At 35.1% G+C, this 25,325-nt stretch overlaps 1 protein-coding gene across 1 annotated transcript in view; it reads left to right on the top strand.

Annotated features, from left to right (window-relative positions):
* The window catches only part of CCDC18 (coiled-coil domain containing 18), a 109,012-nt gene that overhangs the window by 69,302 nt on the left and 14,385 nt on the right, over positions 1-25,325 (top strand). Inside the window, exons 18-25 of the mRNA XM_061186306.1 lie at positions 3,133-3,300; positions 6,204-6,346; positions 9,260-9,423; positions 9,641-9,854; positions 15,448-15,547; positions 19,343-19,459; positions 20,999-21,142; positions 22,750-22,953. Coding sequence (XP_061042289.1) covers positions 3,133-3,300; positions 6,204-6,346; positions 9,260-9,423; positions 9,641-9,854; positions 15,448-15,547; positions 19,343-19,459; positions 20,999-21,142; positions 22,750-22,953 — 1,254 coding nt within the window. The remainder of the gene's footprint in view (positions 1-3,132; positions 3,301-6,203; positions 6,347-9,259; positions 9,424-9,640; positions 9,855-15,447; positions 15,548-19,342; positions 19,460-20,998; positions 21,143-22,749; positions 22,954-25,325) is intronic.

Genomic DNA, 25,325 nt, shown 5'->3' with positions numbered 1-25,325 from the left:
TTGCAGCCCTTTTATTGCTGATGAATTATTAGCTCAACTGCATGTGCATTGGCTTACTTACTTAAAAGATCATCTTTCACTTCTTCTTGTGTGTTGATAAGAAACGTGGAGAAAAACCCAATTACTCTTTACCTTTTTTTTTTTTAGGTACCAATCCATACATTTATTTAGTTTTGGCTTATTTGTCTTTAGAGCAAATTATAATATCTTACAGAGAAAACTCTTTCTAATGCTGGTTAATAGAATTAATATCTTATAACAGCAGAGTTATGAGACTTTCATCATATATAGCTAGGTTTTAGAAAATATGATTTGATTGATAGTGCATCCATTCTGTTAGTAATAGGTGATGTTGTAAAGATATTTTACCAAATCAGTAGATAGTCCCGAATCACATACTAGCTGAATAATTAAATGGCCCCAGAGCATATAGATAGAAAGCCAGCTGAAAAAACTACATGTTGATAATCCACCACACAAAGCTAATAAATATGCCTCTGAGTTTTTGCCTCAGGCAAATATTGTTTTCCATATGTTGAAATAAATACATTTATGATGAAAATAATAGTGACTTTGGGGTCCTGAATTATTTTGAAAATATTTTAATTTGTATTAAAATGCTTTAAAAAGTGATAATGTATGTGTTCATGCAGAATTACATTGTCAACATGATAGAAGAAAATAAACACAAAATAGATGTGAATAAGCTGAAACATTTTCTGCATAAAGCATTTATTCAGCAAGATCAGTCATTTTATTGATAAATGCCTTTATTCAAATTGATGGACTTAAATTTTGCAGAGTTGGCATTGTGTCAGTAACTTTTCTGGGTTATATTTTATTTTTTAGTAATAATCATGAGAGCGTTTTTGGATATACATTAATATTAGATAAAGCTAATTGTAAAGCAGATATTATAATGTAAATTCTACTTTCTTCTTGACTTTAATTATAAAATAATGAATTCTTTAGGAAAAGTTTATTCTCTGAATATGATAATAACTTAGTAGAGAATATAATGTCAAAACTATTTGTCTTATATTTACTTTTAAAGTCAAGTGGAAGTTAAAGGGTAGTAGAGTGAAATGCCAGTATAAATTTGATAGATGTAGGTTAATTTTTGTGAATTAATATTTGTGATACAACTAATATGTTAGATACTTCAGTATTTTTAATGGAAATTATTTTGCTAGTGGCTAGATTACTAAAATAAATTTTTTAATTGTTCTTATGTGGTATGACTTTCTTAGTGTTTTGGTTAAGCCTTATCTTTTTTCTAATATTTTGTCTTATTTTAATACTTTGTCCATTTTTTTTATTTGATTAGGAAAGTAAGTACAAGACAGCATGTTCCAGTAAAGCAAAGAATAGTATATAAACTTATCTTATAGGCAAGTCAGTTCTATATAAAATAAACTACAGCAGAGGTGCGATCTGTAGTTTTCTCAGGAGCTAGCAGGAAAAACAAAACAGGTGTCACTGATACCTATTTACACTAAATAAATTATTTTCATATAGACAACATTAAGTAAAATAGATTAGCATTAAAAAGAATTATAATAATATTAGAAATTGGATAGTTGCCTGTTATATGTAAGGTTCTCTAAGTTTACAGTGTCATCATATAATGAAGAAGTTTGAAATTTAAGAGCTTCTTATCATAAGCAAAGGCTATTTGGCCCCTAAGCCTTTCATGATGCTGCTGAATATTCCACTGCTGGATAATTAGAAAAAACCAAGTCAGGATTCTTCTTCACTGTTTCTTAGGAGTTTAAAATTATTTTCTTCTGGATTGATATTTATTAGAAAGATTGTTTGCTTTAAAGGGATGGGTTTATTTTCCTTCATTTTAAAAAGTTATTACATAAGCAACAATAAGAAATCTTTTGAAAAAGATTTACCTACAATCCACTCTCTAATACTTACTCTCTAATACTTTTCACTTTTCTATTTGCCTGAGTGTTTTTCATATTAATGAAATGTGGGATTTTTTTTTTCACTTTATTTTGTAAAATTTATTTGCCACTGTCCTTTAAATTATGATTTTTTTTTTTTGGCCATGCCATGTGGCTTGCGGGATCTCAGTTCCCCAAGCAGGGATTGAACCTGGGCCACTAGGCCACCAGTGAACTCCCTAAACTGTGATTTTAAATGGTTGCATCTTTTAAAATCAGATTTATATATCATCATTTAGTAAACCTTCCCCTTACTTTAGGAACAGGTAACGAATATTATGAAATATATATTAAATTATGCTGTATTATTTATAGAATTTTAAAATGATTTCTTTTGGCACTTTTTAGGATTTGGATTTCTTGGACAAAGGGCATTTTTTTTCCTTCTTAATAGGTTCTCCCAGATAACTCTAAAGGTTTCATTTAAAGCAATTTGGGGGATCAGCATATTCAAGTCCTAAATATTTGGAGTGAATAAGTGCAATTTCTTAGTTGGTATTGTTTTCCTTTATGTTTTTTGGAGCATGAATATTCAAGAGTGCTTACTGGGATATTATTTTACAAACAATGGCAATGATAGCAACAATAATGTACTAAATAGCACCTAACATTTATACAGTGTTTTCATGGCTATGGTTTATTATCAATAAGAGAAAAAGATACATCAAATGGAGTGTGAAGAAATCCATGGCTTCCTATGTTTTCTCCCTCGTTCTGGGAGAAGTTACACAGAATAAGCTCCTTTCTGTAGCAGTGAAATGCGGCAACATTTATGCAGTACTTCTGCCCAGGGAAGCCTGCTTATGACTCAAAGTTCAAGGTTTTTTATTGGGGGCTGGTCACATAAGAACAGCCGTAAGTATCAGAATTCCAAACTCCTAGAAGGAAAGCGTGATTTGGTGCCCTAGCCAGGGAAAACAGTCTCATCACTTAAGGAATGTTTCAGAAGCCACATTCCCAGACATCAGCCAAGAACCAACCCTATTAACAGGCCCTTCTAACATACCTCCCCATCAGAAAAATGAGCCCTGCCCTTCCACATAATAAATTATAGCTATGAATACAATTGTCCCACATGACAAGTGAGGGTAATTATCTAATAAGGTGACAACATTGACATTTTATTGCTTTTTATTTGAAATATGTCATTATAATGAGAAATGTGTATATTTGTTAGGTATATTGTTTACAGAAAGAGCTGAAGATTAAAAATCACAGTCTTCAAGAGACTACTGAGCAAAATGTTATTCTGCAGCATACTCTTCAACAACAGCAGCAAATGTTACAACAAGAGACAATTAGAAATGGAGAGCTAGAAGACATTCAAACTAAACTTGAAAAACAGGTATATATTATTGGTCAAAATGGTTTTATGAAATAGAAGTTTTTTTAAATTGATAATAGATTTTTTTGCTAGTTATATAAATTGCTGTTTAACCTCAAAGATACCATATTATAAGAAATATTCTAAATTAACATTGTAAAATGTATAAAGTTTTATTCCAATGTAATGTGATCGTGTAATACCGTGGGCACATTTTTGTCACTCCATCCAACTTAGTTATAATTTAGTTTTCTTTATTCAGTTTTTCCTTTTTGGACCTGAATATAATACCTATCTGAATCATTATAGCTTTCAATTTCTTCATTTTGGGTCAGGAGATGTGTGATAATCCCTAAAGAAATGCCAAGCAATGCACTAAAAGAAAAATCGCAAAGGAAACTACTCATTTTAAAAAATAAGTTATTACTCCGAAGAAAGAATCCTAGGAAATTTTATTCTAGAATCTAATCTTTTCTCTTTCATTCATTACCAAATTCATCTGAATTATTCTGACTGATATTTCACATTTTTTGTTTTGTTTTCCTCTCATCACACTTTACAGAAAAGTATAAATTAGAAAATGATAGTTCACAGTAACCTCACTACACCTCACCTTTTTGTCATTTGTATGACTTTTTAATCTGTGTATTCTAACTTCATCCTCAGCCTCTCCAGTGGAACTAAAGAATCTCTTCTCTGCACATTCAAATATATCAGGCAGGTATTCTGTATTTTCTTTTTTAGAGACATCTGTCCTGTGGCTCTCCATCCCTTTTGTTCAAGTCTAGACCTACTGTTTGCTATGCCTGTTGTACAGCTTCATCCTGAGGCATTTCTTCATCTCATCTGTATTTGATTCCCACTTTCTAAATCCCTTGTCATTGACTCCGGTTTTTGTAAGAGTGATTATAATTCTTGTTCTTTCTGAAATTGTGTTCATTTCTATAATTGTCTTACGGTTTTCTTCTGAGTTTTTTTTTCCTTAGGTCTATCAACTCCTTTGTATTTTTCATTTGGTTATTTTATTTCTCCATGATCTTTGTTTTAAGAGATTTTTATGTCTTCTCTAATTTCTTTGAGGGTCTAAAGAAGTTTATATCTAAAAATTCCTTCAGTATTTAGAATAAATTTTCCAGCATATATTTTTTCTACTTTTTATTCATGTTCCACTGTGCACAGGTTCCGTGTTGGATTTATTCAGATTATTATCTTTAGATTCTTTCTGCTTATGAGTGTGCCATTTAATCAAACACAGAATGGGTAGATTTTCCATGGTTCCCTTCCCTTTTTACCTGGGTTCTATTTTAATTTTATATTTGGAACTTAAGTTGGGGGTGGGGATATTAATGACTTATAATCTGTGCTTAGTTCTTCAATGAGAGGTTTTAGAAGAGCAGGGAGGATATTAAAGTCATCAGCCAGATATTAACTTTGAGATCACAGTCATGTAAATGTTCATTGAAAATATGAAGTGGGACTTCCCTGGTGGCGCAGTGGTTAAGAATCCACCTGCCAATGCAGGGGACATGGCTTCGATCCCTGGTATGGGAAGATCCCACATTCCGCAGAGCAACTAAGTCCGTGCGCCACAACTACTGATGCTGTGCTCTAGAGCCCGCGAGCCACAACTGCTGATGCCTACGTGCCCTAGAGCCTGCGCGCCGCAACTACGGAGCCCACGTGCCGCAACTACTGAAGCCCGCTTGCTCTAGGGCCCACTGCTGCGACTACTGAGCCCACGTGCTGCAACTACTGAAGCCTGCACGCCTAGAGCCTGTGCTCCACAACAAGAGAAGCCACTGCAATGAGAAGCCCGTGTACCGCAACGAAGAGTAGTCCCTGCTCGCTGCCATTAGAGAAAGCCTGCATGCAGCAACGAAGACCCAACGCGGCCAAAAAAAAAAAAAAAAAAAAAAAATGAAGTGGCTGAGGTTAACTAGGGAGAGAACATAGAATGAGGGGTGAGATGACTGACTTTGACAGAGCTCTGAAGGATACAGTACCTGGAAGCCAAAGTAAGTATTTCATGACTTAAGGGATGATAATTGGTGTCATGGGCTGCTGCAATCAGTGTCAAGTAAATTGAGGGTTGAGAAATGTCAATTGGAATTAGCTGCATGGAAGCCATTGGTGACACAGTGTAGTTTCTGTCCAGTGTCTAGATTGCTATGGGTTGAGGAATGAATGAGAAAGTGAGAAAAATGATACAACAAGCATAGAAAAAATCTGAGAAGTTGGGCTATAAAGAGGAGGAAAGAAATGGTGGTAGTTGGAAGGAGGTAGAGGTGTGGAGGAAAGTTTTTATGATAAGAAGGTCTTGAACATGTTTAAATGCTAATATAAAGAAACCAGAAGAAAGAGAGATTGAAGATACAGCAGAGAGTAGAGGTAGTAGTATGAGGTTCCTTAAAAAGTGGATAGGAGTTGAATCCAGAACGCCTATGAAGCAGTTTGACTGATATAGGAGGAAGAATACCTCCTGCAATGTAGTAAAACAGAAGGAGGAATGAATAGGAGCAAATGCAAGTTGTAAAGTTTGAGGGCAGATGGGAATTCTAGGAATTGGTATGAGCCAATTTGTGAAGAAGGAAAGAAACATAGTTTGACAAGAGAAGAAAGAACATTTCAGATGAGGATGATGAAAAGAGGAACATTTACCATTACTCTGTACAATTCTTTTAAGTCCTATTTTAGTGTTAATGATGTGGTCACTTCTATAAATATGTATATAAATGAAATATCTTTCTTATTAAAAATTGTTTTGCTTTCATATTTTCAAAACGTTTCTCGGTCTATACTTTGATTTTCGTAATAACATCTTGAAACTGATAGGCTAGGCTACAAATTTATATAAATATTTTTCTTCTGAAAAATGTTGAACTGTGTTTGAGTTTAAAATACTTAACTGAAAATTGCTTTACAAGGTATCAAAACTTGAACAAGAGCTTCAGAAACAAAGGGAAAGTTCAGCTGAAAAGTTGAGAAAAATGGAGGAAAAATGTGAAGCAGCCACATATGAAGCAGATTTAAAAAGGCAAAAAGTTATTGAGCTTACTGGTACTGCCAGGTAAAATGAATATGTTAGTTTTTATTTGTCTTCCTGCTTTAACATCAGTCATATTTGAGTTTCACTATCAGATAATGTTCAGTGAAGTGTTTGCTTGAGGAATTAATTTCTCTACGGTGTGTGTTCCTATAGCATTGTTTGCAACTCCCTCATATCCCTCATGCCTTTAGTATTATAGGTTAATATCCTTTGCTCTCCTACTATATTGTAGTTCCTTAAGGCCAAGATAATATATGGTTTAATTTAAGGGTCCTCCCACAACAATCAGCATTGTTCCTTGTACCTCATAGGCACTCAGCAGCTGTTTTATTAAATTGAATTGTGAAAGTGGCAGGCAAAGATGTACTCATATAGAGGAACTTTTCATGGGTTCTAATTGTTTATGGGAGGGAGTAAATTAATAGAAGAAAACAGTGGTCTCAACATTGACTGAATATTAAAATCACCCAAGGAGCTTTAAAAAGTACTGATGCCTAGGTCCTACCTCTAAAGATCCTGATTTAATGTGGCTGGGCTGTGCTAAGAAATCAATAGTTAATTGGTCAAGAAAGGGAACTATGAGCTGAAAGTTATACCTAGCTTCCCCAGACCTCTTATACTTTGTCGACAAGAGTTGACATAATTAATAATAAACTCTTAATTAGCCCACCATTCTACCAACAGGAATAAGAGTTAATTTATGCATTTGAACTTAAACCACAACATCCTCAGACTCCCTCTCCCCCTCTGACAGGAATAAAGGTAGGGCCTTTGTGCTTTGAGTAGCAACTTGCTTCCCCAGATATCCTCAACTCTCTCAGTGGGGTCAAGAAGATATCCTATGTTTAAGACTAAGACCACAGTTCTTCAGACCTTCTTTCTGCCATTGATAGTTGTCTATCCACTAACACAGCCTCTCCATCAATGTGTACCTTAATTCCACAAAGACTAATCAACATTGTAACTTTATCTTTGCTTGTGCCAGGTGCCACAGAAGCATCAGATTTCCAGGCATTAGATTTACCCTCATCTCTCTTACTAGTCCCAAAAACCTCTTCATGTATTTTCTTCCCTTTTCCCACCCCATCTGAACTTGTGGAAGATTTTCACTTTATCCTCTGGAATTCACAGTCCATCCTGAGAGACATTCCCTATATTCTCTATCTCTTCTTTTCTCTTGCTGTAACAGAAATGTGACTGTCCCCTGAGGACATTGCTTCTTCCCCTGCAGTTCTCTAAAGTAAAAACTTTTCCCCATAGTTCTTGTACCACAGGGTGGGGATGTGGAATAGTATGACGTACACCATGAACCTCATGTCATCAGATCATATCATCCCTCGTTGTTGCTGACACCTACAGGCCACCTGACTTACCATAGCTGTCTCCAACACTACTCCTGTCTTTATTCTTGGGGATTTCAATATACATCTATCTAGCTGATCCTCAGCCACTCACTCACATGATTTATCCTAGATCTTATCATTTCTGATATCTCCATTATTTCAACATAATCTGAATACTATGCATCTACCTCTATATTATTACCTCATTCCCTTTAATACCCCCAATTCAACAATTCTTTGATGTAACTAGGACCTCTGATCTATCAGTTCTACCACTGTCTCATTCCCTAATGCCATTTCTCCTCTCTTTACCTAGCTTAAATTCTAGTTAGTCATTAAAATCACTGATTTACATAAACCCACAACTCCTTTACCTCTCTCTTACTTTGTGGTACACAGAACTAAAAATCCAACTCAGACTAATTCGTGCTTGCATCTTTACAGAGGCTGGAGAAAAATATAACCACACTGACCAATCTTACTTTATACCCATAACTTAAAAACCTTAAGCATTTTCTTAATACTGTCTGTCTGGCAATCACAATGTTACTTACTCTTGTAGAGGACTCTTTTACACCTTTGCCTTTTCTTTCAAAACTCTAACAACCCCTCCCCAATCCTTGCTCTCACTGATGATCTTGCTTTTGTTTCACTAAGAAAATAGAAATAACTGCTTCTTTCTTTTCTTACTCCCACCCTTTGACTTCTAGACAAAAACTCTTCTTAATTATAGCTAATAGGCAGATTCAGTGGGTAAAATAAGTTCTAGTTACTAGTAGGAAGCTTATGAACTAGATGAATAAACTTCATAAGAAAGATATATCCTAGTTCCAAGATCTTCTCTTCATGAAGCAGGGTTTTTCTCTGTTCCAACTATTGCTTCTTTCACTTCTGAAACTATAATTTATAAAACTGTTTTTCTCTCCCAAAAGGGTTTAGAGTTAAAATATATCTGTTATATATATTCTTGGATCTGTTTTAAAATTAAAATATCTCAGGGACTTCCCTGGCGGTCCAGTAGTTAAGACCTCGCCTTCCAGTGCAGGGGGTGCGGGTTCATCCCTGGTCACAGAGCTAAGATCCCACATGCCTCGCGGCCAAAAAGCCAAAACATAAAACAGAAGCAATATTGTAACAAATTCAATAAAGACTTTAAAAATGGTCCACATCAAAAAAGAAAAAATCTTAAAAAAAAAATTAAAATATCTCCAAATAGAAAGAAAACGAATTCATTGAGCACCTTTTGTGTGCCAGGCAGTGTACTAGGTAAACACATCATATAGTTGTGTTTAGTGGCATGTAATTGGTACAGAATTACAATCTATTAGTTGGAGCAGTTTTAACAATATAATAGGTGATTTAAGATTCTGACTAGACATTTTTTTTTATACAGCAGGTTTTTATTAGTTATCCATTTTATACATATTAGTGTATATATGTCAATCCCAATCTCCCAATTCATCCCACGATGACTAGACATTTTGCTGATATTTGTCTTTATATAACTTGCAGACTTTGTTCAGTCAGAGATAAGTTAGTTGATTTTTAAGTTTCCAAATTATTATTTATTTTATTTTTTGTTTTTAATTAGGCAAGTAAAACTTGAGATGGATCACTACAAAGAAGAACTGTATAAAATGGAAAAAGAAATAAAGCACCTAAAACGAGATGGAGAAAATAAAGCAATGCATCTCTCTCAGTTAGACATGATATTAGAACAGACAAAGACAGAACTAGATAAGAAAACAAACGCTGGTAAGCAACAGGTTAGCTCAGCTTAGCTGTCTGCATTTGTATATTTAAAGAAATGGAATAAAGTGAGAATTTGAGATGACGGGGAAGGGACAATCAGTGGTATTTTGCCTCTTATAGATGAATAAAATTGGATATTCTTAATTATAATTGCTTACAAATTTCTGAATAACAAATAGTTTATATATATAATTCTAAAATTATTCTCTGCTTTTAACAGTGAAGGAGTTAGAAAAGTTACAGCACCACACTGAAACTGAGCTAACAGAAGCCTTGCAGAAACGGGAAGTACTGGAGACTGAACTACAAAATGCTCATGGAGAATTAAAGAGTACTTTAAGACAACTCCAGGAATTGAGAGATGTTCTACAGAAGGCTCAGTTATCATTAGAGGAAAAATACACTACTATAAAGGATCTCACAGCTGAACTTAGGTGAGTTAAATACTAAGAAATGATATCACAATTACAGGTATTTCACTTTATTACCCTTAGTCCTTGGGTCATACTATAGAGTTTGTTGTTGAATTCTAGATGTCCGAACTTCTCAACTGCCTTTAGCTCACTGTGTCCCATCCTAGGCAGTTCATCCCATGCTCCATCTCACTAATATAGCTGTTGGTGTTGGCTAATACTTCCATCCTTGTTCTTTGGACCATTTTACATTGGCCCTCTCCTGTATCCCATAGTGGTAAAAAATGATTGGACCAGCATACAGCAGTGATTTATAGAAAAATAATATTAACAATAACAATGTTGTTCTTTGTGTTAAGCCCTTATTGTGTGCCAGGACTATGGCAGGGACTTCATATATGATCTCAGTCATTTCTTTACAACAAACCTGTGAGTTGCTTATTATCACCTTTTTACGCTTGAGAAAACTGAGGCTTGAGAAAATTAAGTAAAATGCCCAAAGTCAGATAGTAGGGTCCAGAGAGGGGAGTGAAACACAAGTCTGTCCAACTCTAAAATCTGGGTTCTTAGATTAGCAGCAATAGCATAAAATGCTGTTCAGGTACACATCTGTGGTGAGTAGGGGTGGAGAGCCAGACTGGAGCCAAAGTGTGGGAAATGGATTCTGAAAAGGAAAACAGACCAGTATGTGAAATGTGTAATGAAAGAACAGGATAGAGAGTAGCAAGGTGACCCAGAATCTTAGATATTGTAACCTGTGGTTCAGAGCAGGACCCCTTCTCTTTTCTACCCACAAACTCATTCTTGGTAAATTTCACGTAGCTTTAAATACTATGTGTCAGAGACTTCCAAACCCATATCTCTAGAAAGACCTCTTCTCCAAACTCCAGACTCATATCTAATGACCTACTTGTTATCTCCACTGAAGTATTTTAAAGAGGCTTCTTAAACGTGGCTAAAACATTTCATTTTTTTTACTCATAACCCTGCCCTTCCTCCATCTCATTATTATGCAGTTGCTTAAACCAGAAATCTATAAGATTATTTTTATCTCTTTCCCTCCCTTTTTTCATCCAGTCTATTAGCAAGTCATGTCAACTTTATTTCCAAAACATATTCTGAAATCTATTGATTTCTTACTTTTTCTACTAAGCACAAGCCACCATCATCTCTCACCTGATCTGTTGCTGTGGCTTCCCACCTGGTCTACCAGCTTAAATTCTTGACCTTCCCCACAATTCGTTCTCCACAGAATTGATTTAAGTTTATGATTTAAAACATAAATCAGATCATATTGCTCCCCTACTTAATCTTCTAATGGCTTCCCAAAAGATTCAGAATAATAACCAAGATCGTTGGGAAATGTAAATCAAAACCACAATGAGATACCACTTCAATCCCACTAAGAGGGCCATAATAAAAACAAACAAAAAAATCCAAGCAGAAAATAACAAATGGTTACAGCCTCTGTGGAAAACAGTGTGGCAGTTCCTCAATAAATTAAACATACATTAACCATATAACTCTTTACCTAGTTATACTAGGTAACTAGTATAGTTATACTATAGTTATACTCAGTAACTCCACTCCTAGGTAAGTACCCAAAAGAATTGAAAACAGGTGTTCAAACAAAAATTTTGCACAAATGTTCATAGTACGGCTATTCCCAATAGCCAATAAGTGGAAACAACCCAGCTGGACACTGATAGTTGTGAATGGATAAACACAGTGTGGTGTATCCATACAAGGAATATTAATCAGCCATGAAAAGGAATAGAGGGCTTCCCTGGTGGCACAGTGGTTGAGAGTCTGCCTGCCAATGCAGGGGACACGGGTTCGAGCCCTGGTGTGGGAGGATCCCACATGCTGCGGAGCAACTAGGCCCGTGAGCCACAACTACTGAGCCTGCGCGTCTGGAGCTTGTGCTCTGCAACAAGAGAGGCCGCGACAGTGAGAGGCCCGCGCACTGCGATGAAGAGTGGCCCCCACTCGCCGCAACTAGAGAAAGCCCTCGCACAGAAACGAAGACCCAACACAGCCAAAAAATAAATTAAAATAAATTAATTAATTAAAAAAAAAAAAAAAGAAAAGGAATAGAGTACTGAAACATGCTACAACATGGATAAACCTTGAAAATATTACGCTAAATGAAAGAAACCACATATATGTTGCATAATTCCATTTATATGAAATATCCAGAATTAACAAATCCATAGAGATAGAAAGCAGATTAATTGTTGCCAGGGACTGGGGAAAGGGAGAATGGAAAAAAACTGCTAATGGATATGGGGTTTCCATTCAGAATGATGAAAAAGTACTGGAAATAGTGGTAATGGTTACACAACATTGTGAATGTACTTAGTGTAACTGCACTGTACAATTTAAAGTGGTTAAAATGGTAAATCTTATGTTACATGTATTTTACCACGATCGAAAAAAAAAAAATACAAGCTCCTTTTCCTGGAATACAAAGCCCAAGGTTCCTGCCTACTTCTCTGGCCTCATTTCATATTGTTCTCCTTGCTCCTGGCCTTTTTATTGTACTTAAAGTTTACCAAGTTTTTTCCTACCTTAGGACTTTTGCCATAGCTGTTTCTTTGGCCTGAAATAATGGTTGTATGGCCAGCTTCTTCATACCCTTCACATTACCTCAAAGGGCCCTTCCCTGACCACCTATTCTAATATAGCCTCCCAGTCACAATCTCATCACTGTATTTAATGTTCTAACATAGCACTTTATATTTTTCGTGTTGAGTTGTTTATTATTTATAGTCCATCTCTCGACCTAGTGGAATGTAAGCTGTATGTGATGAACAACATCTATCCTGTTGACTATTAATTCCACATAGAACCTTGACATATAAGAAACATCTAATAAATATTTGCTAAATGGTTAAGGGAATGAATGGATAAAAGAAGTAAAACAAAACTTAAAATTCTAGCTAGTAGCTGAATTTTGGAAGCGCAGCTATTCATATAGACAGCAGAGTTATCTTTAGAATTCATTTCATATTACTTTTAGAATATAAGTTTAGCCTTGTATGAACTCTTCAGGCTTTTAGGAGAACAGTAAACAGCTCATTAAAGAAGTTCAGAATCTGCTTTTTAAAGTCAGTACCTTTATTATACTGTTTCATATTTAAGATTGGAAAATCATATGAAGATTCAAGATCAACAACATTTTCATCCTTTGTGATATCAGAACTTAGAGTTCGAAATTAAAATTCTCTGATCAGAGGTTTCAGAGTGATATAAATTTAAAATTGTGTCATTTTAAGCATTTTTATAATATAAAATTATTCATAAGTTAGTGTTTTAAGAGGGCTAGAATTTATAAAAAATACATTTAAAATATTTCTATATTAGACTTCAATACTTCACTAAATGTAAGGTGTCATTTTGAGTAAAATTCCCATAAGAAATACAGTGGTCGTTTACTGAGCTTTGGATATCAGGGACATCAATCATGACATAAATACCTCGTTCAATGATAGTGAACTCACAGCTATTATATATAAAAGACTTTCAAACACTCCTTTGATCTATAGATGAAAAAATATAGATATATTTTTTAAATTCTCATACTGATTCAGTCTTATTCCCTGGTAGTGCTTTTAACATTTAGCTTAAATTGTCTCCAATAGTAGAATCTGAGAAAGCCAGAGATAAACCCACACACATATGGTCACCTTATCTTTGATAAAGGAGGCAAGAATATACAGTGGAGAAAAGACAGCCTCTTCAATAAGTGGTGCTGGGAAAACTGGACAGGTACATGTAAAAGTATGAAATTAGAACACTCCCTGACACCATACACAAAAATAAACTCAAAATGGATTAAAGACCTAAATGTAAGGTCAGACACTATCAAACTCTTAAAGGAAAACATAGGCAGAACACTCTATGACATAAATCACAGCAAGATCCTTTTTGACCCACCTCCTAAAGAAATGGAAATAAAAACAAAAATAAACAAATGGGACCTAATGAAATTTAAAAGCTTTTGCACAGCAAAGGAAACCATAAACAAGACCAAAAGCAACCCTCAGAATGGGAGAAAATATTTGCAAATGAAGCAACTGACAAAGGATTAATCTCCAAGATTTACAAGCAGCTCATGCAGCTCAATATCAAAAAAACAAACAACCCAATCCAAAAATGGGCAGAAGACCTAAATAGACATTTCTCCAAAGAAGATATACAGATTGCCAACAAACACATGAAAGAATGCTCAACATCATTAATCATTAGAGAAATGCAAATCAAAACTACAATGAGATATCATCTCACACCGGTCAGAATGGCCATCATCAAAAAATCTAGAAACAATAAATGCTGGAGAGGATGTGGAGAAAAGGGAACCCTCTTGCACTGTTGGTGGGAATGTAAATTGATAACAGCCACTATGGAGAACAGTATGGAGGTTCCTTAAAAAACTAAAAATAGAACTACCATACGACCCAGCAATCCCACTACTGGGCATATACCCTGAGAAAACCATAATTCAAAAAGAGTCATGTACCAAATTGTTCATTGCAGCTCTATTTACAATAGCCAGGACATGGAAGCAACCTAAGTGTCCATCAACAGATGAATGGATAAAGAAGATGTGGCACATATATACAATGGAATATTACTCAGCCATAAAAAGAAATGAAATTGAGTTATTTGTAGTGAGGTGGATGGACCTAGAGTTTGTCATACAGAGTGAAGTAAGTAAGAAAGAGAAAAACAAATACCGTATGCTAACACATATATATGGAATCTAAGAAAAAAAAAAAAAAAAGCTCATGAAGAACCTAGGGGCAAGACGGGAATAAAGACACAGACCTACTAGAGAATGGACTTGAGGATATGGGGAGGGGGAAGGGTAAGCTGTGACAAAGTGAGAGAGTGGCATGGACATATATACACTACCAAACATAAAATAGATAGTGGGAAGCAGCTGCATAGCACAGGGAGATCAGCTCGGTACTTTGTGACCACCTAAAGGGGTGGGATAGGGAGGGTGGGAGGGAGGGAGATGCAAGAGGGAAGAGCTATGGGAACATATGTATATGTATAACTGATTCACTTTGTTATAAAGCAGAAACTAACACACCATTGTAAAGCAATTATACTCCAATAAAGATGTTAAAAAAAAAATTCCCATAAGAAATAACAGTGGTCGTTTACTGAGCTTTGGATATCAGGGACATCAATCATGAGATAAATGCCTCATTCAATTATAGTGAACTCACAGCTATTATATATAAAAAGACTTTCAAACACTCCTTTGATCTATAAATGAAAAAATATAGATATATTTTTAAAATTCTTATACTGATTCAATCTTATTCCCTGGTAGTGCTTTTAACATTTAACTTAAATTGTCTCCAATAGTAGAATCTGAGTTAACTTTTGCCTTTTTAGAACACTCTGTTAAAGTAGTTGCATTGATATCAGTCATTTTCTTTATACATTATTCCTTTAATTTGAGCTCTCAATCTGAAATAGTTGAATATATCCTATCACTTTTAACTTACAGGAAAGGTAACCCACTTGATTTAATTTTTTTGAAACTATAATATTCCTATTTATTTGCTTAGATCTTTTTCACTTTGATAAATTGCAGGGAATGCAAGATGGAGATTGAAGACAAAAAGCAAGAACTCCTTGAAGTGGATCAGGCACTTAAGGAGAGAAATTGGGAGCTAAAGCAAAGAGCAGCTCAAGTTGGTTTTCTTAACTATATTTTAATGAAATTTTCTGTTAAAATACAATCACACAAGGTTTCAGAGGTCCCCTCTTTTTGGTAAAATAGACATTTTTATAGCTTTTTTTTAAAATTCATTTATTTATTTTGGTGTGTTAGGTCTTTGTTGTTATGCGCGGGCTTTCTCTACTCTTCATTGCTGTGTGTGCGCTTCTCATTGTGGTGGCTTCTCTTGTTGCGGAGCATGGGCTCTAGGTGTGTGGGCTTCAGTAGTGGTGCATGGGCTCAGTAGTTGTGGCTCGTGGGCTCTAGAGCGCAGGCTCAGTAGTTGTGGCTTGTAGGCTTAGTTGCTCCGCAGCATGTGGGATCTTCTCAGACCAGGGCTCGAACCCGTGTCCCCTGCATTGGCAGGCGGATTCTTAACCACTGTGCCACCAGGGAAGTCCCTTTATAGCTATTTCTTTTTTCTGTGCACATAAATATTTTTAAAATTAGAAATATGTCATCTCTCTTTATCTTGCTATTTTTATAGCAGGTGGATTTTGGGGAATGAAGGTTAGCTTAGTATCGGAACCTTTTGATCTCTTATAATACTGTATATCAGAAGAAAATGGGATTAAAGGAGTTACTTGCTCAGCTAGTATTTATTGGAGGAACAAAAATATTCAGAAGGCATTATTTAGCAGCATCTTTTTAAAAGACTTTAGTTTTTAGAGCAGTTTTAGGTTCACAGCAAAATTGAGCAGCAGGTACAGAGATTTCCCGTAAACCCCCCACCCCCACAGATGCACAGCCTTCCCCATTATCAACATTCCCTGCCAGAATGGTACATTTGTTAAAGCTGATGAACCTATTGATACATTGACACTTCATAATCACCCAAATCCGTAGTTTACATTACAGTTTACTTTTGTGTTATACATTCTAGGAGTTTGGACAGCTATCCATCATTATGGTATCATTCAGAATATTTTCACTGCCCTAAAAATCCTCTGTGCTCCACCTATTCATCCCTCTCCCTCTTATCCCAACCCTGGCAACCACTGATCTTTTTGCTGTCTCTGTAGTTTTGCCTTTTCCAGAATGTCATACAGTTGGAATCATATTGTATTGTAGCCTTTTCAGATTGGCTTCTTTCACTTAGTAATATGCATTTAAGTTTCCTCCATGTCTTTTCAAAGCTTATTTCTTTTTAGCGTGGAATAGTATTCCATTGCCTGGACATATTATGGTTTATTTATCCATTCACCTATTGAAGGACATCTTGTATTGCCTTTGCTCCTTTGTCAAAGATCAGTCGACTATATTTACATGGGTTTGTTTCTGGTCTCTTCTGTTCCATTGATTTATTCACCTATTCTTTCATCAGTACCACACTGTCTTGATTACTGTACCTTTTTAGTAAGTCTTGAAGTTGGGTAATGTCAGTTTTCCAACTTTGTTCTCTTTCAAAACTGTGTTGGCTTTTCTGGGTTTTTTGCCTCTCCGTATAAACTTTAGAACCAGTTTGTTGATAGCCACAAAATAACTTGCTGGGATTTTGATTGGCATTGCCTTGAATCTATACATCAAGTTGGGAAGAAATGACATCTTGACAGTATTAAGTCTTCCTATCCATGAACATGAACTCTCTCTCCATTTATATAATTCTTTGATTTCTTTCATTGGAGTTTTATAGTTTTCCATATATAGATCTTGAATATGTTTTGTTAGATTTATAATTATTTCATTTTGGAGAATGCTAATATAAATGATAATTTTGTTTTTAACTTCAAATTTCTCTTGTTCATTGCTGGTACATGGGAAAGCAATTGATTTTTGTGTATTAACCTTGTATCCTGCAACCCTGCTATAATCACTTATTAGTTCCAGGAATTTTTTTGTCAAATCCTTTGGATTTTCTACCTAAATCATCATGTCATCTGCAAACAAAGACAGTTTTATGTCTTCCTTCCCAACCTGTATACCTTTTATTTCCTTTTCTTGTCTTACTGCATTAGCTAGGACATCCTGTACAATGTTGAAAAGAAGTGGTGCGATGGAATATCTTTTCCTTGTATCTGATCTTAATGGGAAAACTTTGAGTTTCTCACTGTTAAGTGTGATGTTAGCTGTTGGTTTTTTTTAGATATTCTTTATCAAGTTGAGGCAGTTACTCTCTATTCCTAGTTTACCAAGAGTTTTTATCATGAATGGATGTTGGATTTTGTCAAATGTTTTTTCTGCATCTATTAACATGACCATGTGATTTTCTTCTTTAGCCTATTGTTGTGATCAGTTACATTAATTAATTTTCAAATGTTGAAAAAGCCTTTCATACCTAGAAAAAAATCCCGCTTGTTGTGGTGTATAGTTCTTTTTATACATCGTTGGGTATGATTCAATAATATTTTATTGAGAATTTTTACATCTATGTTCATGAAAGGTACTGGTCTGTAGTTTTCTTTCTTTATAATGTCTCTGTCTGGTTTTGGTATCAGGTTAATGCTGGCCTCAGAGAATGAGTTAGTATTTCCTCTGCTTCTATCTACTAAGTGAGAGTGTAGAGAATTAGTATAATTTCTTCCTTAAATGTTTGGTAGAATTCAGCAATGAATCCATCTGAGTCTGGTGCTTTCTGTTTTCGAAAGTTGTTAATCATTGATTGAATTTCTTTAATAAGTATAGGCTTATTCAGATTGTCTCTCTCTTCTTGTGTGAGTTTTGGCAGATTGTGCCTTTCGAGTAACTCGTCTATTTCATCTAGTTTTATTAAATTCATGGGCAGAGAGTTGTTCGTAATATTTCTCTATTACCCTTTTAATGTCCTTGAGATTTGTAGTAATATCTCCTCTTTCATTTCTCATATTAGCAATTTATATCCTCTCTCTCTCTTTTTTTTTTTTTTAAGTTAGTCTGGCTGGAGACTTATTTATATTATTGATCTTTTCAAAGAACCAGCTTTTGGCTTTGTTGATTTTCTCTATTGATTTCCCAATTTTAATTTCATTGATTTCTGCTCTAATTTTTATTATTTTTTTCTTCTGCTTAGTTTGGATTTAATTTGCTCTTCCTTTTCTAGTTTCCCAAGGTGGAAGCTTAGATGATTGATTTTAGGCCTTTCTTCTTTTCTAATATATGCATTCAATGCTTTAGATGTTCCTCCAAGCAGTGCTTTTGCTGCATCCCACAATTTTCATGTTGCATTGTTATTTAGCAGCTTTTTTTTTTTTCTTAAATTTTATTGATTTTTTTTGGGCTGCATTGGGTCTTTATTGCTGTGCACGGACTTTCTCTAGTTGTGGTGAGCGGGAGCTACTCTTGGTTGCAGTGTGCGGGCTTCTCATTGCGGTTGCTTCTCTTTGTTGTGGAGCACGGGCTCTAGGTGCGCGGGCTTCAGTAGTTGCAGCACGTGGATTCAGTAGTTTTGGCACGCGGGCTCTAGAGTGCAGGCTCAGTAGTTGTGGTGCCCAGGCTTAGTTGCTCCGCGGCATGTGGGATCTTCCCGGACCAGGGATAGAACCCATGTCCCCTGTATTGGCAGGCAGATTCTTAACCACTGCATCACCGGGGAAGCCCTAGCAGCTTTTATCAAGCATAAAATGAAGTTTGAATAATTTTATTTGTCATTTATGTGAACATAATCATATATCGGGCTCAAGATCCAGTATTATTAAGCAATGATTATTTGTGTCATTCTTTTTAATAATTTATTTGAGTTGCATTTATTCTTTAGTTATACCCACTATAAACAATTCTAAATCACATTCCAAGCACATAGTTTTCCACGTTAGAATAAAATTGAATGACAGCTTAATGTTGCTTTTGTACTTAGGTTACACATTTGGATATGACTATTCGTGAGTACAGGGGAGAAATGGAACAGAAAATAATTAAATTAGAGGGTACTGTGGAGAAATCAGAATTGGAAATTAAAGAAAACAACAAACAGGTAAATTATTAAAAATTACGTGTCTTAAATTGTTTAAAAAAATAACTCAACTGTAAGCATCTGTTATTCACATAATACAGCTTTTTAATAGAATACAAACAATAAAAATACTGCATTATTTTACTTTATTATTTATTTATTTATTTATTTATTGTTTTTTCACTGTGCTGTGTAGCTTGTGGGATCTTAGTTCCCCAACCAGGGATTGAACCCGGACCCTTGGCAGTGAGAGCACAGAGTCCTAACCACAGGACTGCCAGGGAATTCCCAATACTGCATAATTTTAATTATCTTGTACATCCTACGTTATATTCATTTTCTTCTCAATTTTTTTTCCCCAGCTTTATTGAGGTATAATTGACAAAAAATGGCATATATTTAAGATGTACAACATGATGTTTTAATGTACATATACATTATGAAATAATTACAGTAATCAAACTAATTAACATATCTACAACCTCATATAGTTACTTTTTTTTTTATGAGAACACTTATCAAGTATACAACATAGTATTACTAACTAACTACAGTCATTCACTGTGCCATACATTGTATCTCCAGAATTTATTCATCCTGCCTAACTGAAACTTTGTACCCTTCCACCAACATTTCTCCTTTTCTCTGACTCCCCAGCTTCTGGTGCTTACCCTTTTAATGTTATTTTGAATGTAGTTTTTTTGTATGTCAACATGTTCACATATTTATTATAATGTGTATGTATCTGAATATGTATAAAATATCTCTGGAAGGATTTGCAAGTAATTCTGTTAACTGTGGTTGCCTCTAAGGAAGGAACATAGTAAAGAAGGGGAGTTTGTTTTCACTAATTGTATTTTTTACCTCATGCAGATAATTACCTGTAAAATTATTTTGAAAGCCATGTAATGTGTGTTGTTTTAACATACCTTTATTTTCCTTTCTTACACAAATGTGATTGAGACTTTCATCTCTTTTAGTATATTTTAGGTATACATATAAGCATCTTATTAGGCACAAGAATTCTGATGCTTATGTCCAAGTTATGGTTGTCTTAAGAAAAACACATTTTTGGCTCTTTGTTCTAATAAACTCACTCTCTTCTAAAATAAAAAAAAAAAAGAAAAACATATTTTTAAATTTTTGCTATTTTATTTTATTTTATTTTATTTATTTATTTATGGCTGTGTTGGGTCTTCGTTTCTGTGCGAGGGCTTTCTCTAATTGTGGCAAGTGGGGGCCACTCTTCATCGCGGTGCGCGGGCCTCTCACTATCGCGGCCTCTCTTGTTGCCGAGCACAGGCTCCAGATGCGCAGGCTCAGTAATTGTGGCTCACGGGCCTAGTTGCTCCGCGGCATGTGGGATCTTCCCAGACCAGGGCTCGAACCCGTGTCCCCTGCATTGGCAGGCAGATTCTCAACCACTGCGCCACCAGGGAAGCCCGTAAATTTTTGCTATTTTAGATGTACATATTTAAAACCTGACTTACTTGGATTGCAGTTATGACTGAAGAATTATTTTTCTTTAGTTACATTAACATTGCTCTGCTTAAAATTCAGATAGAAGCTTTGAATGAAAAATTGCAAAATGCCAAAGAACAGCTTCGAGAAAAAGAGTTTATAACACTACAAAATGAACAGGAGATAAGTCAACTGAAAAAAGAAACTGAACGAACACAAGAAAAGATGAAAGAAATGGAAAGTGTAAGCAAATTATTTTCCTCCTAAGGAACAAGATTGATATAAATCTTTATGTTTTAAACTGATTGGTTTTAGTATGTGATTGGTATTTAGTATGCACAGAAACTGTGCCATAAGTATTTTTAGGCTAATTATTTGTGCCAGATACCTATTATTTTCCTTATCTTATTAATTACTTTATTCTGATGTTCTAATTATAGGTGAGGTTATCATCTTATTTGTCTTTATATTCCTTATAGGCATTCGCATGATATCTCTCACATAGTAAATCCATGATATATGCTCACTTGGTCAATAAATATATGTATGTTTTAATTGAGAACCTACTATGTGATAGTACTGAAGATCAGATATTAATAGGATGCACTCCTTTGTCCTTGAGGGACTCTACCCAGAGAATGAATTAACAGATAGTTGTATTTTATTGAGGCCAAGTACATTGAGTTGCCAGATAAAGTTTGATGACTTCATATCATCAGTTTGCATGTGTGTTGACTACTGAACTCATTCCACCCACTTGCCTTTTTAAAAAGTGAATTTGCTTCGAAGAGCTCTCATGGATGTAACTTTTTTTTGTTCTTAAATACTATACTCAACTTTAAAACTTAATATCAATATATAGCTCTTTATTGTGTTTGATTAATTGATCATCTGTCTCTTCCAGTTGAATATAAACTCCACAAGGGTAGCCACTTCGTCTCCTCTGTTCACTCCTTTATCCTCAACACCTAAAATAGTACATATCACATAGTAAGCATGAATAAATATTTGTTGGATTATATATCAATACATAAATTAAGCAGGGTCTCTGAGACTAAGTTTGGGCCCCAGTGAGGAAAAAAAAAAGGTTACTGGCTCAATCATTTCATGTTCCCTAACAAGGGCTGGCTAAAAATATTTACATGAGATTTATACTGATATACAACACAGTTGGACCTTAGGCCCCCATTCTAGACATTAGGGTCCTAGTGATTTGTACTGGTTTCTTTCCTTCTTATCAGCCCTAAAGTCAAGCATCATTATCTACCATCTAATCTACCTCACTGAGCCAATTTAGAACTAATTTACTTTTTACTGATTTTTTTTTTTCTCTAAGAAATAATACTTTACTAGGGATTTAACTGAGGAATGTAAAAGTTTTTCAGAGGGAGTAGTAGTCCCAATAACAAATTTCCCTTTTGCAGAGAATAAGATCATCCTTAACCAAGCTGTGTGGATTAATGGTAGATTTTGACTATTCACGCCAGTATATTCTCCATCTTTGACATGGATAATCAAATATTAACGTCTTTCTTCTCTTTATATTATTATATATTCTGTGATGTTGCATCATAATGTTAAAGGATTATGCAGCTTGCATATTAAAGTCATGTAAAATATACCAGTGAGTCCCAGATTTATTACAGTACTTTTGTCATTTTTTTATCATTAAAAAAGAAGAAAACATTTTCTGAATGTCAGTTTCACAGTGGATGATATTCATTATATGTTAAAATATATAGAGGTTTAGTTGGGAGGGGGTAAGTCATTTATTAAAAGAGAAATCAGAGTAAGAATAGGTTATCTGTATCATTTTATTTTGAAACCTACAAATATCTTGTGCATTTCAGGTTATGAAAGAGCAGGAACAGTACATTGCAACTCAGTACAAGGAGGCCATAGATTTGGAGCAAGAATTGAGGCTAACTCGGGAGCAGATGCAGAACTCTCATACAGAATTGGTGGAGGCTCGTCGCCAACAAGTCCAAGCACAGAGAGAAGTAGAAAGGCTGTCAAGTGAAGTGGAGGAAATAAAGCAACTCTCTAAAGAGAAAGTAATGCCTATTCTAATTTTACCTTACTGAAAATACTAAAATTTTTAACATTTACTTTTTTCGACTATAGAATATAGTTCTTAGAAAAGTTGTGTTCCACAACAATGTGAATGTATTTAATGCCACCAAATTTTACACTTAAAAATGGTTAAGGTGGTAAATTTTATGTTATGTGTATTTTACCCAAATTAAAAAAAAAAACTGTTATATTTAGCACAGCATTGTAGTGTAACTTGGAAGTCTCTCAGAACTGAGTATTAGTCAAACTAATTAGTTTTCAGTAAAATGAGTTATAAAGCACTTTCAGACTTTCAAGTGAATTTGAGCTATCACTCAAACAAAAAAATAAATCTAATAAATCTTTTTTTTAAAGATTTATTTATTATTTGTTTATTTAATTTATTTTTGGCTGCATTGTGTCTTAGTTGCAGCACGCGGGATCTTCATTGAGGCATGTGGGATCTTTCATTGCGGCACACAGGCTCTTCGTTGCGGCGCGTGGGCTTCTCTCTAGTTGTGGCGTGCAGGCTCCAGGACGCGTGGGCTCTGTAGTTGTGGCGTGTGGGCTCCAGGGCGCATGGGTTCTGTAGCTCGCGGCACGCGGGCTCTAGTTGAGGCACGCGAGCTCAGTAATTGTGGCACACTGGCTTAGTTGCCCCGTGGCATGTGGGCTTTTAGTTCCCTGACCAGGAATCGAACCCGTGTCCCCTGCATTGTAAGGCAGATTCTTTACCACTGGACCACCAGGGAAGTCTCTAATAAATCTTTTGAGTGAAAAATTTTTACATTTGTAGCCATTCGTATATGAAAACTGACTATCTAAATTTATAGCTGTTAGAAACCTGCAGTCCAGAACCCTTGGGGAGGAAAAGGGCTTTTAAATAGCAAGAGCACTAATATAGATTGTATTTCCCTAGTATTAGATAGAAAGTTAACAACTTGGCTTAAAAATATTTAGATTGATATATGTGAGTTAATTACTTAGACTTTGAGAAAAATGTATTTATTGGTATTCTAGAAAAGTTCTTGTGATTTTTCTGCTTTCTGTTATGGTTACTAATTCAGTATGGGAATTGAGTGAAAGTGTTTTTACCTTTAGCCTTGGTTAACCTAATGACATTTTTATTCACATTTCTGGGTGGTTAGACTAATAAAAAATATACAGGGAATTTTTACTAGAATGTCAGGCACGTGGGAGTCTACTAGGAAAAGGGAGGCCATCTACTTTTATCTCATTTCTGTCCTTATCAATAGTATCTAAATGTAGTATAATTGATTTTATCTGATAAACTAAGCTCAGTTAATCAAATAGGTAAGTGAAAGTGGGGAATTATTAAAAATGACATTTTAGGCCTTCCCGGGTGGCGCAGTGGTTAAGAATCCGCCTGCCAATGCAGGGGACGTGGGTTCGAGCCCTGGTCCTGGAAGATCCCACATGCTGTGGAGCAGCTAAGCACGTGCGTCACAACTACTGAGCCTGCTCTCTAGAGCCTGCAAGCCACAACTACTGAAGCCCATGCACCTAGAGCCAGTGCTCCACAACAAGAAAAGCCACCGCAATGAGAAGCACGCGCACCGCAACCAAGAGTAGCCCGCGCTTGACACAGCTAAAGACAGCCCGCGTGCAGCAACGAAGACCCAATGCAACCGCAACGCAGCCAAAGATAAATAAATAAATAAATAAATTTATTATTTTTTTTAAAAAAATGATACTTTAAGTATTATATTTTAACCCAAAAATCTAAGTTTACATTCATGCGTTAATCTTTTAACGTGGGACCAAATCTTGTTTCTTGGTGTATGGTAGGGTCACTTGATTAAAATTCCACCTAGTCTTTCTTGCATAAACCATACTCATATTCCATCATCTATAGTTTCCAATTTTGGTTTCTTAAAATGGAAAAAGAATTAAAAGACATTTGTGAATCAATCAGAGGATAGCATCTCTTATATTTTTCATGGGATTTCACACAATATTTTACAACTATCCTGACTGCTTCTAATTGGGTAGCAAATGTTTGTGACTCACTCATTGAATTTTCTCAAAGCATATAACTTAGTTTTCATATAAAAACATTCCTTTTGCATGCATATTTCATCAGTGTTCATAATGTATGATAAAATTGCATAATTGTAGTCACAAACACAACTAGCATAAATAGGTCTGGATAAATACACAACTGACTGTAGATAAGCAAACAGCACATCTGGTGAGCAAAAATGCATACCCATACCTAAGAGCAGACTATTATCTGCCAAAGTTCAGTGTTCTGTGGTTATTAGTTTATTTTACAAAACGCATTGGTTAGTGAACTTCTATTATATTATGATAACAAACAATATACTGATACTTTCCCATTAGTACTCTCTTA

This window comes from Eubalaena glacialis, chromosome 3, assembly GCF_028564815.1.
Source record: "Eubalaena glacialis isolate mEubGla1 chromosome 3, mEubGla1.1.hap2.+ XY, whole genome shotgun sequence".
Classification (NCBI taxonomy): Eukaryota; Metazoa; Chordata; class Mammalia; order Artiodactyla; family Balaenidae; genus Eubalaena; species Eubalaena glacialis.
This window is presented reverse-complemented; position numbering and strand designations above follow the sequence as displayed.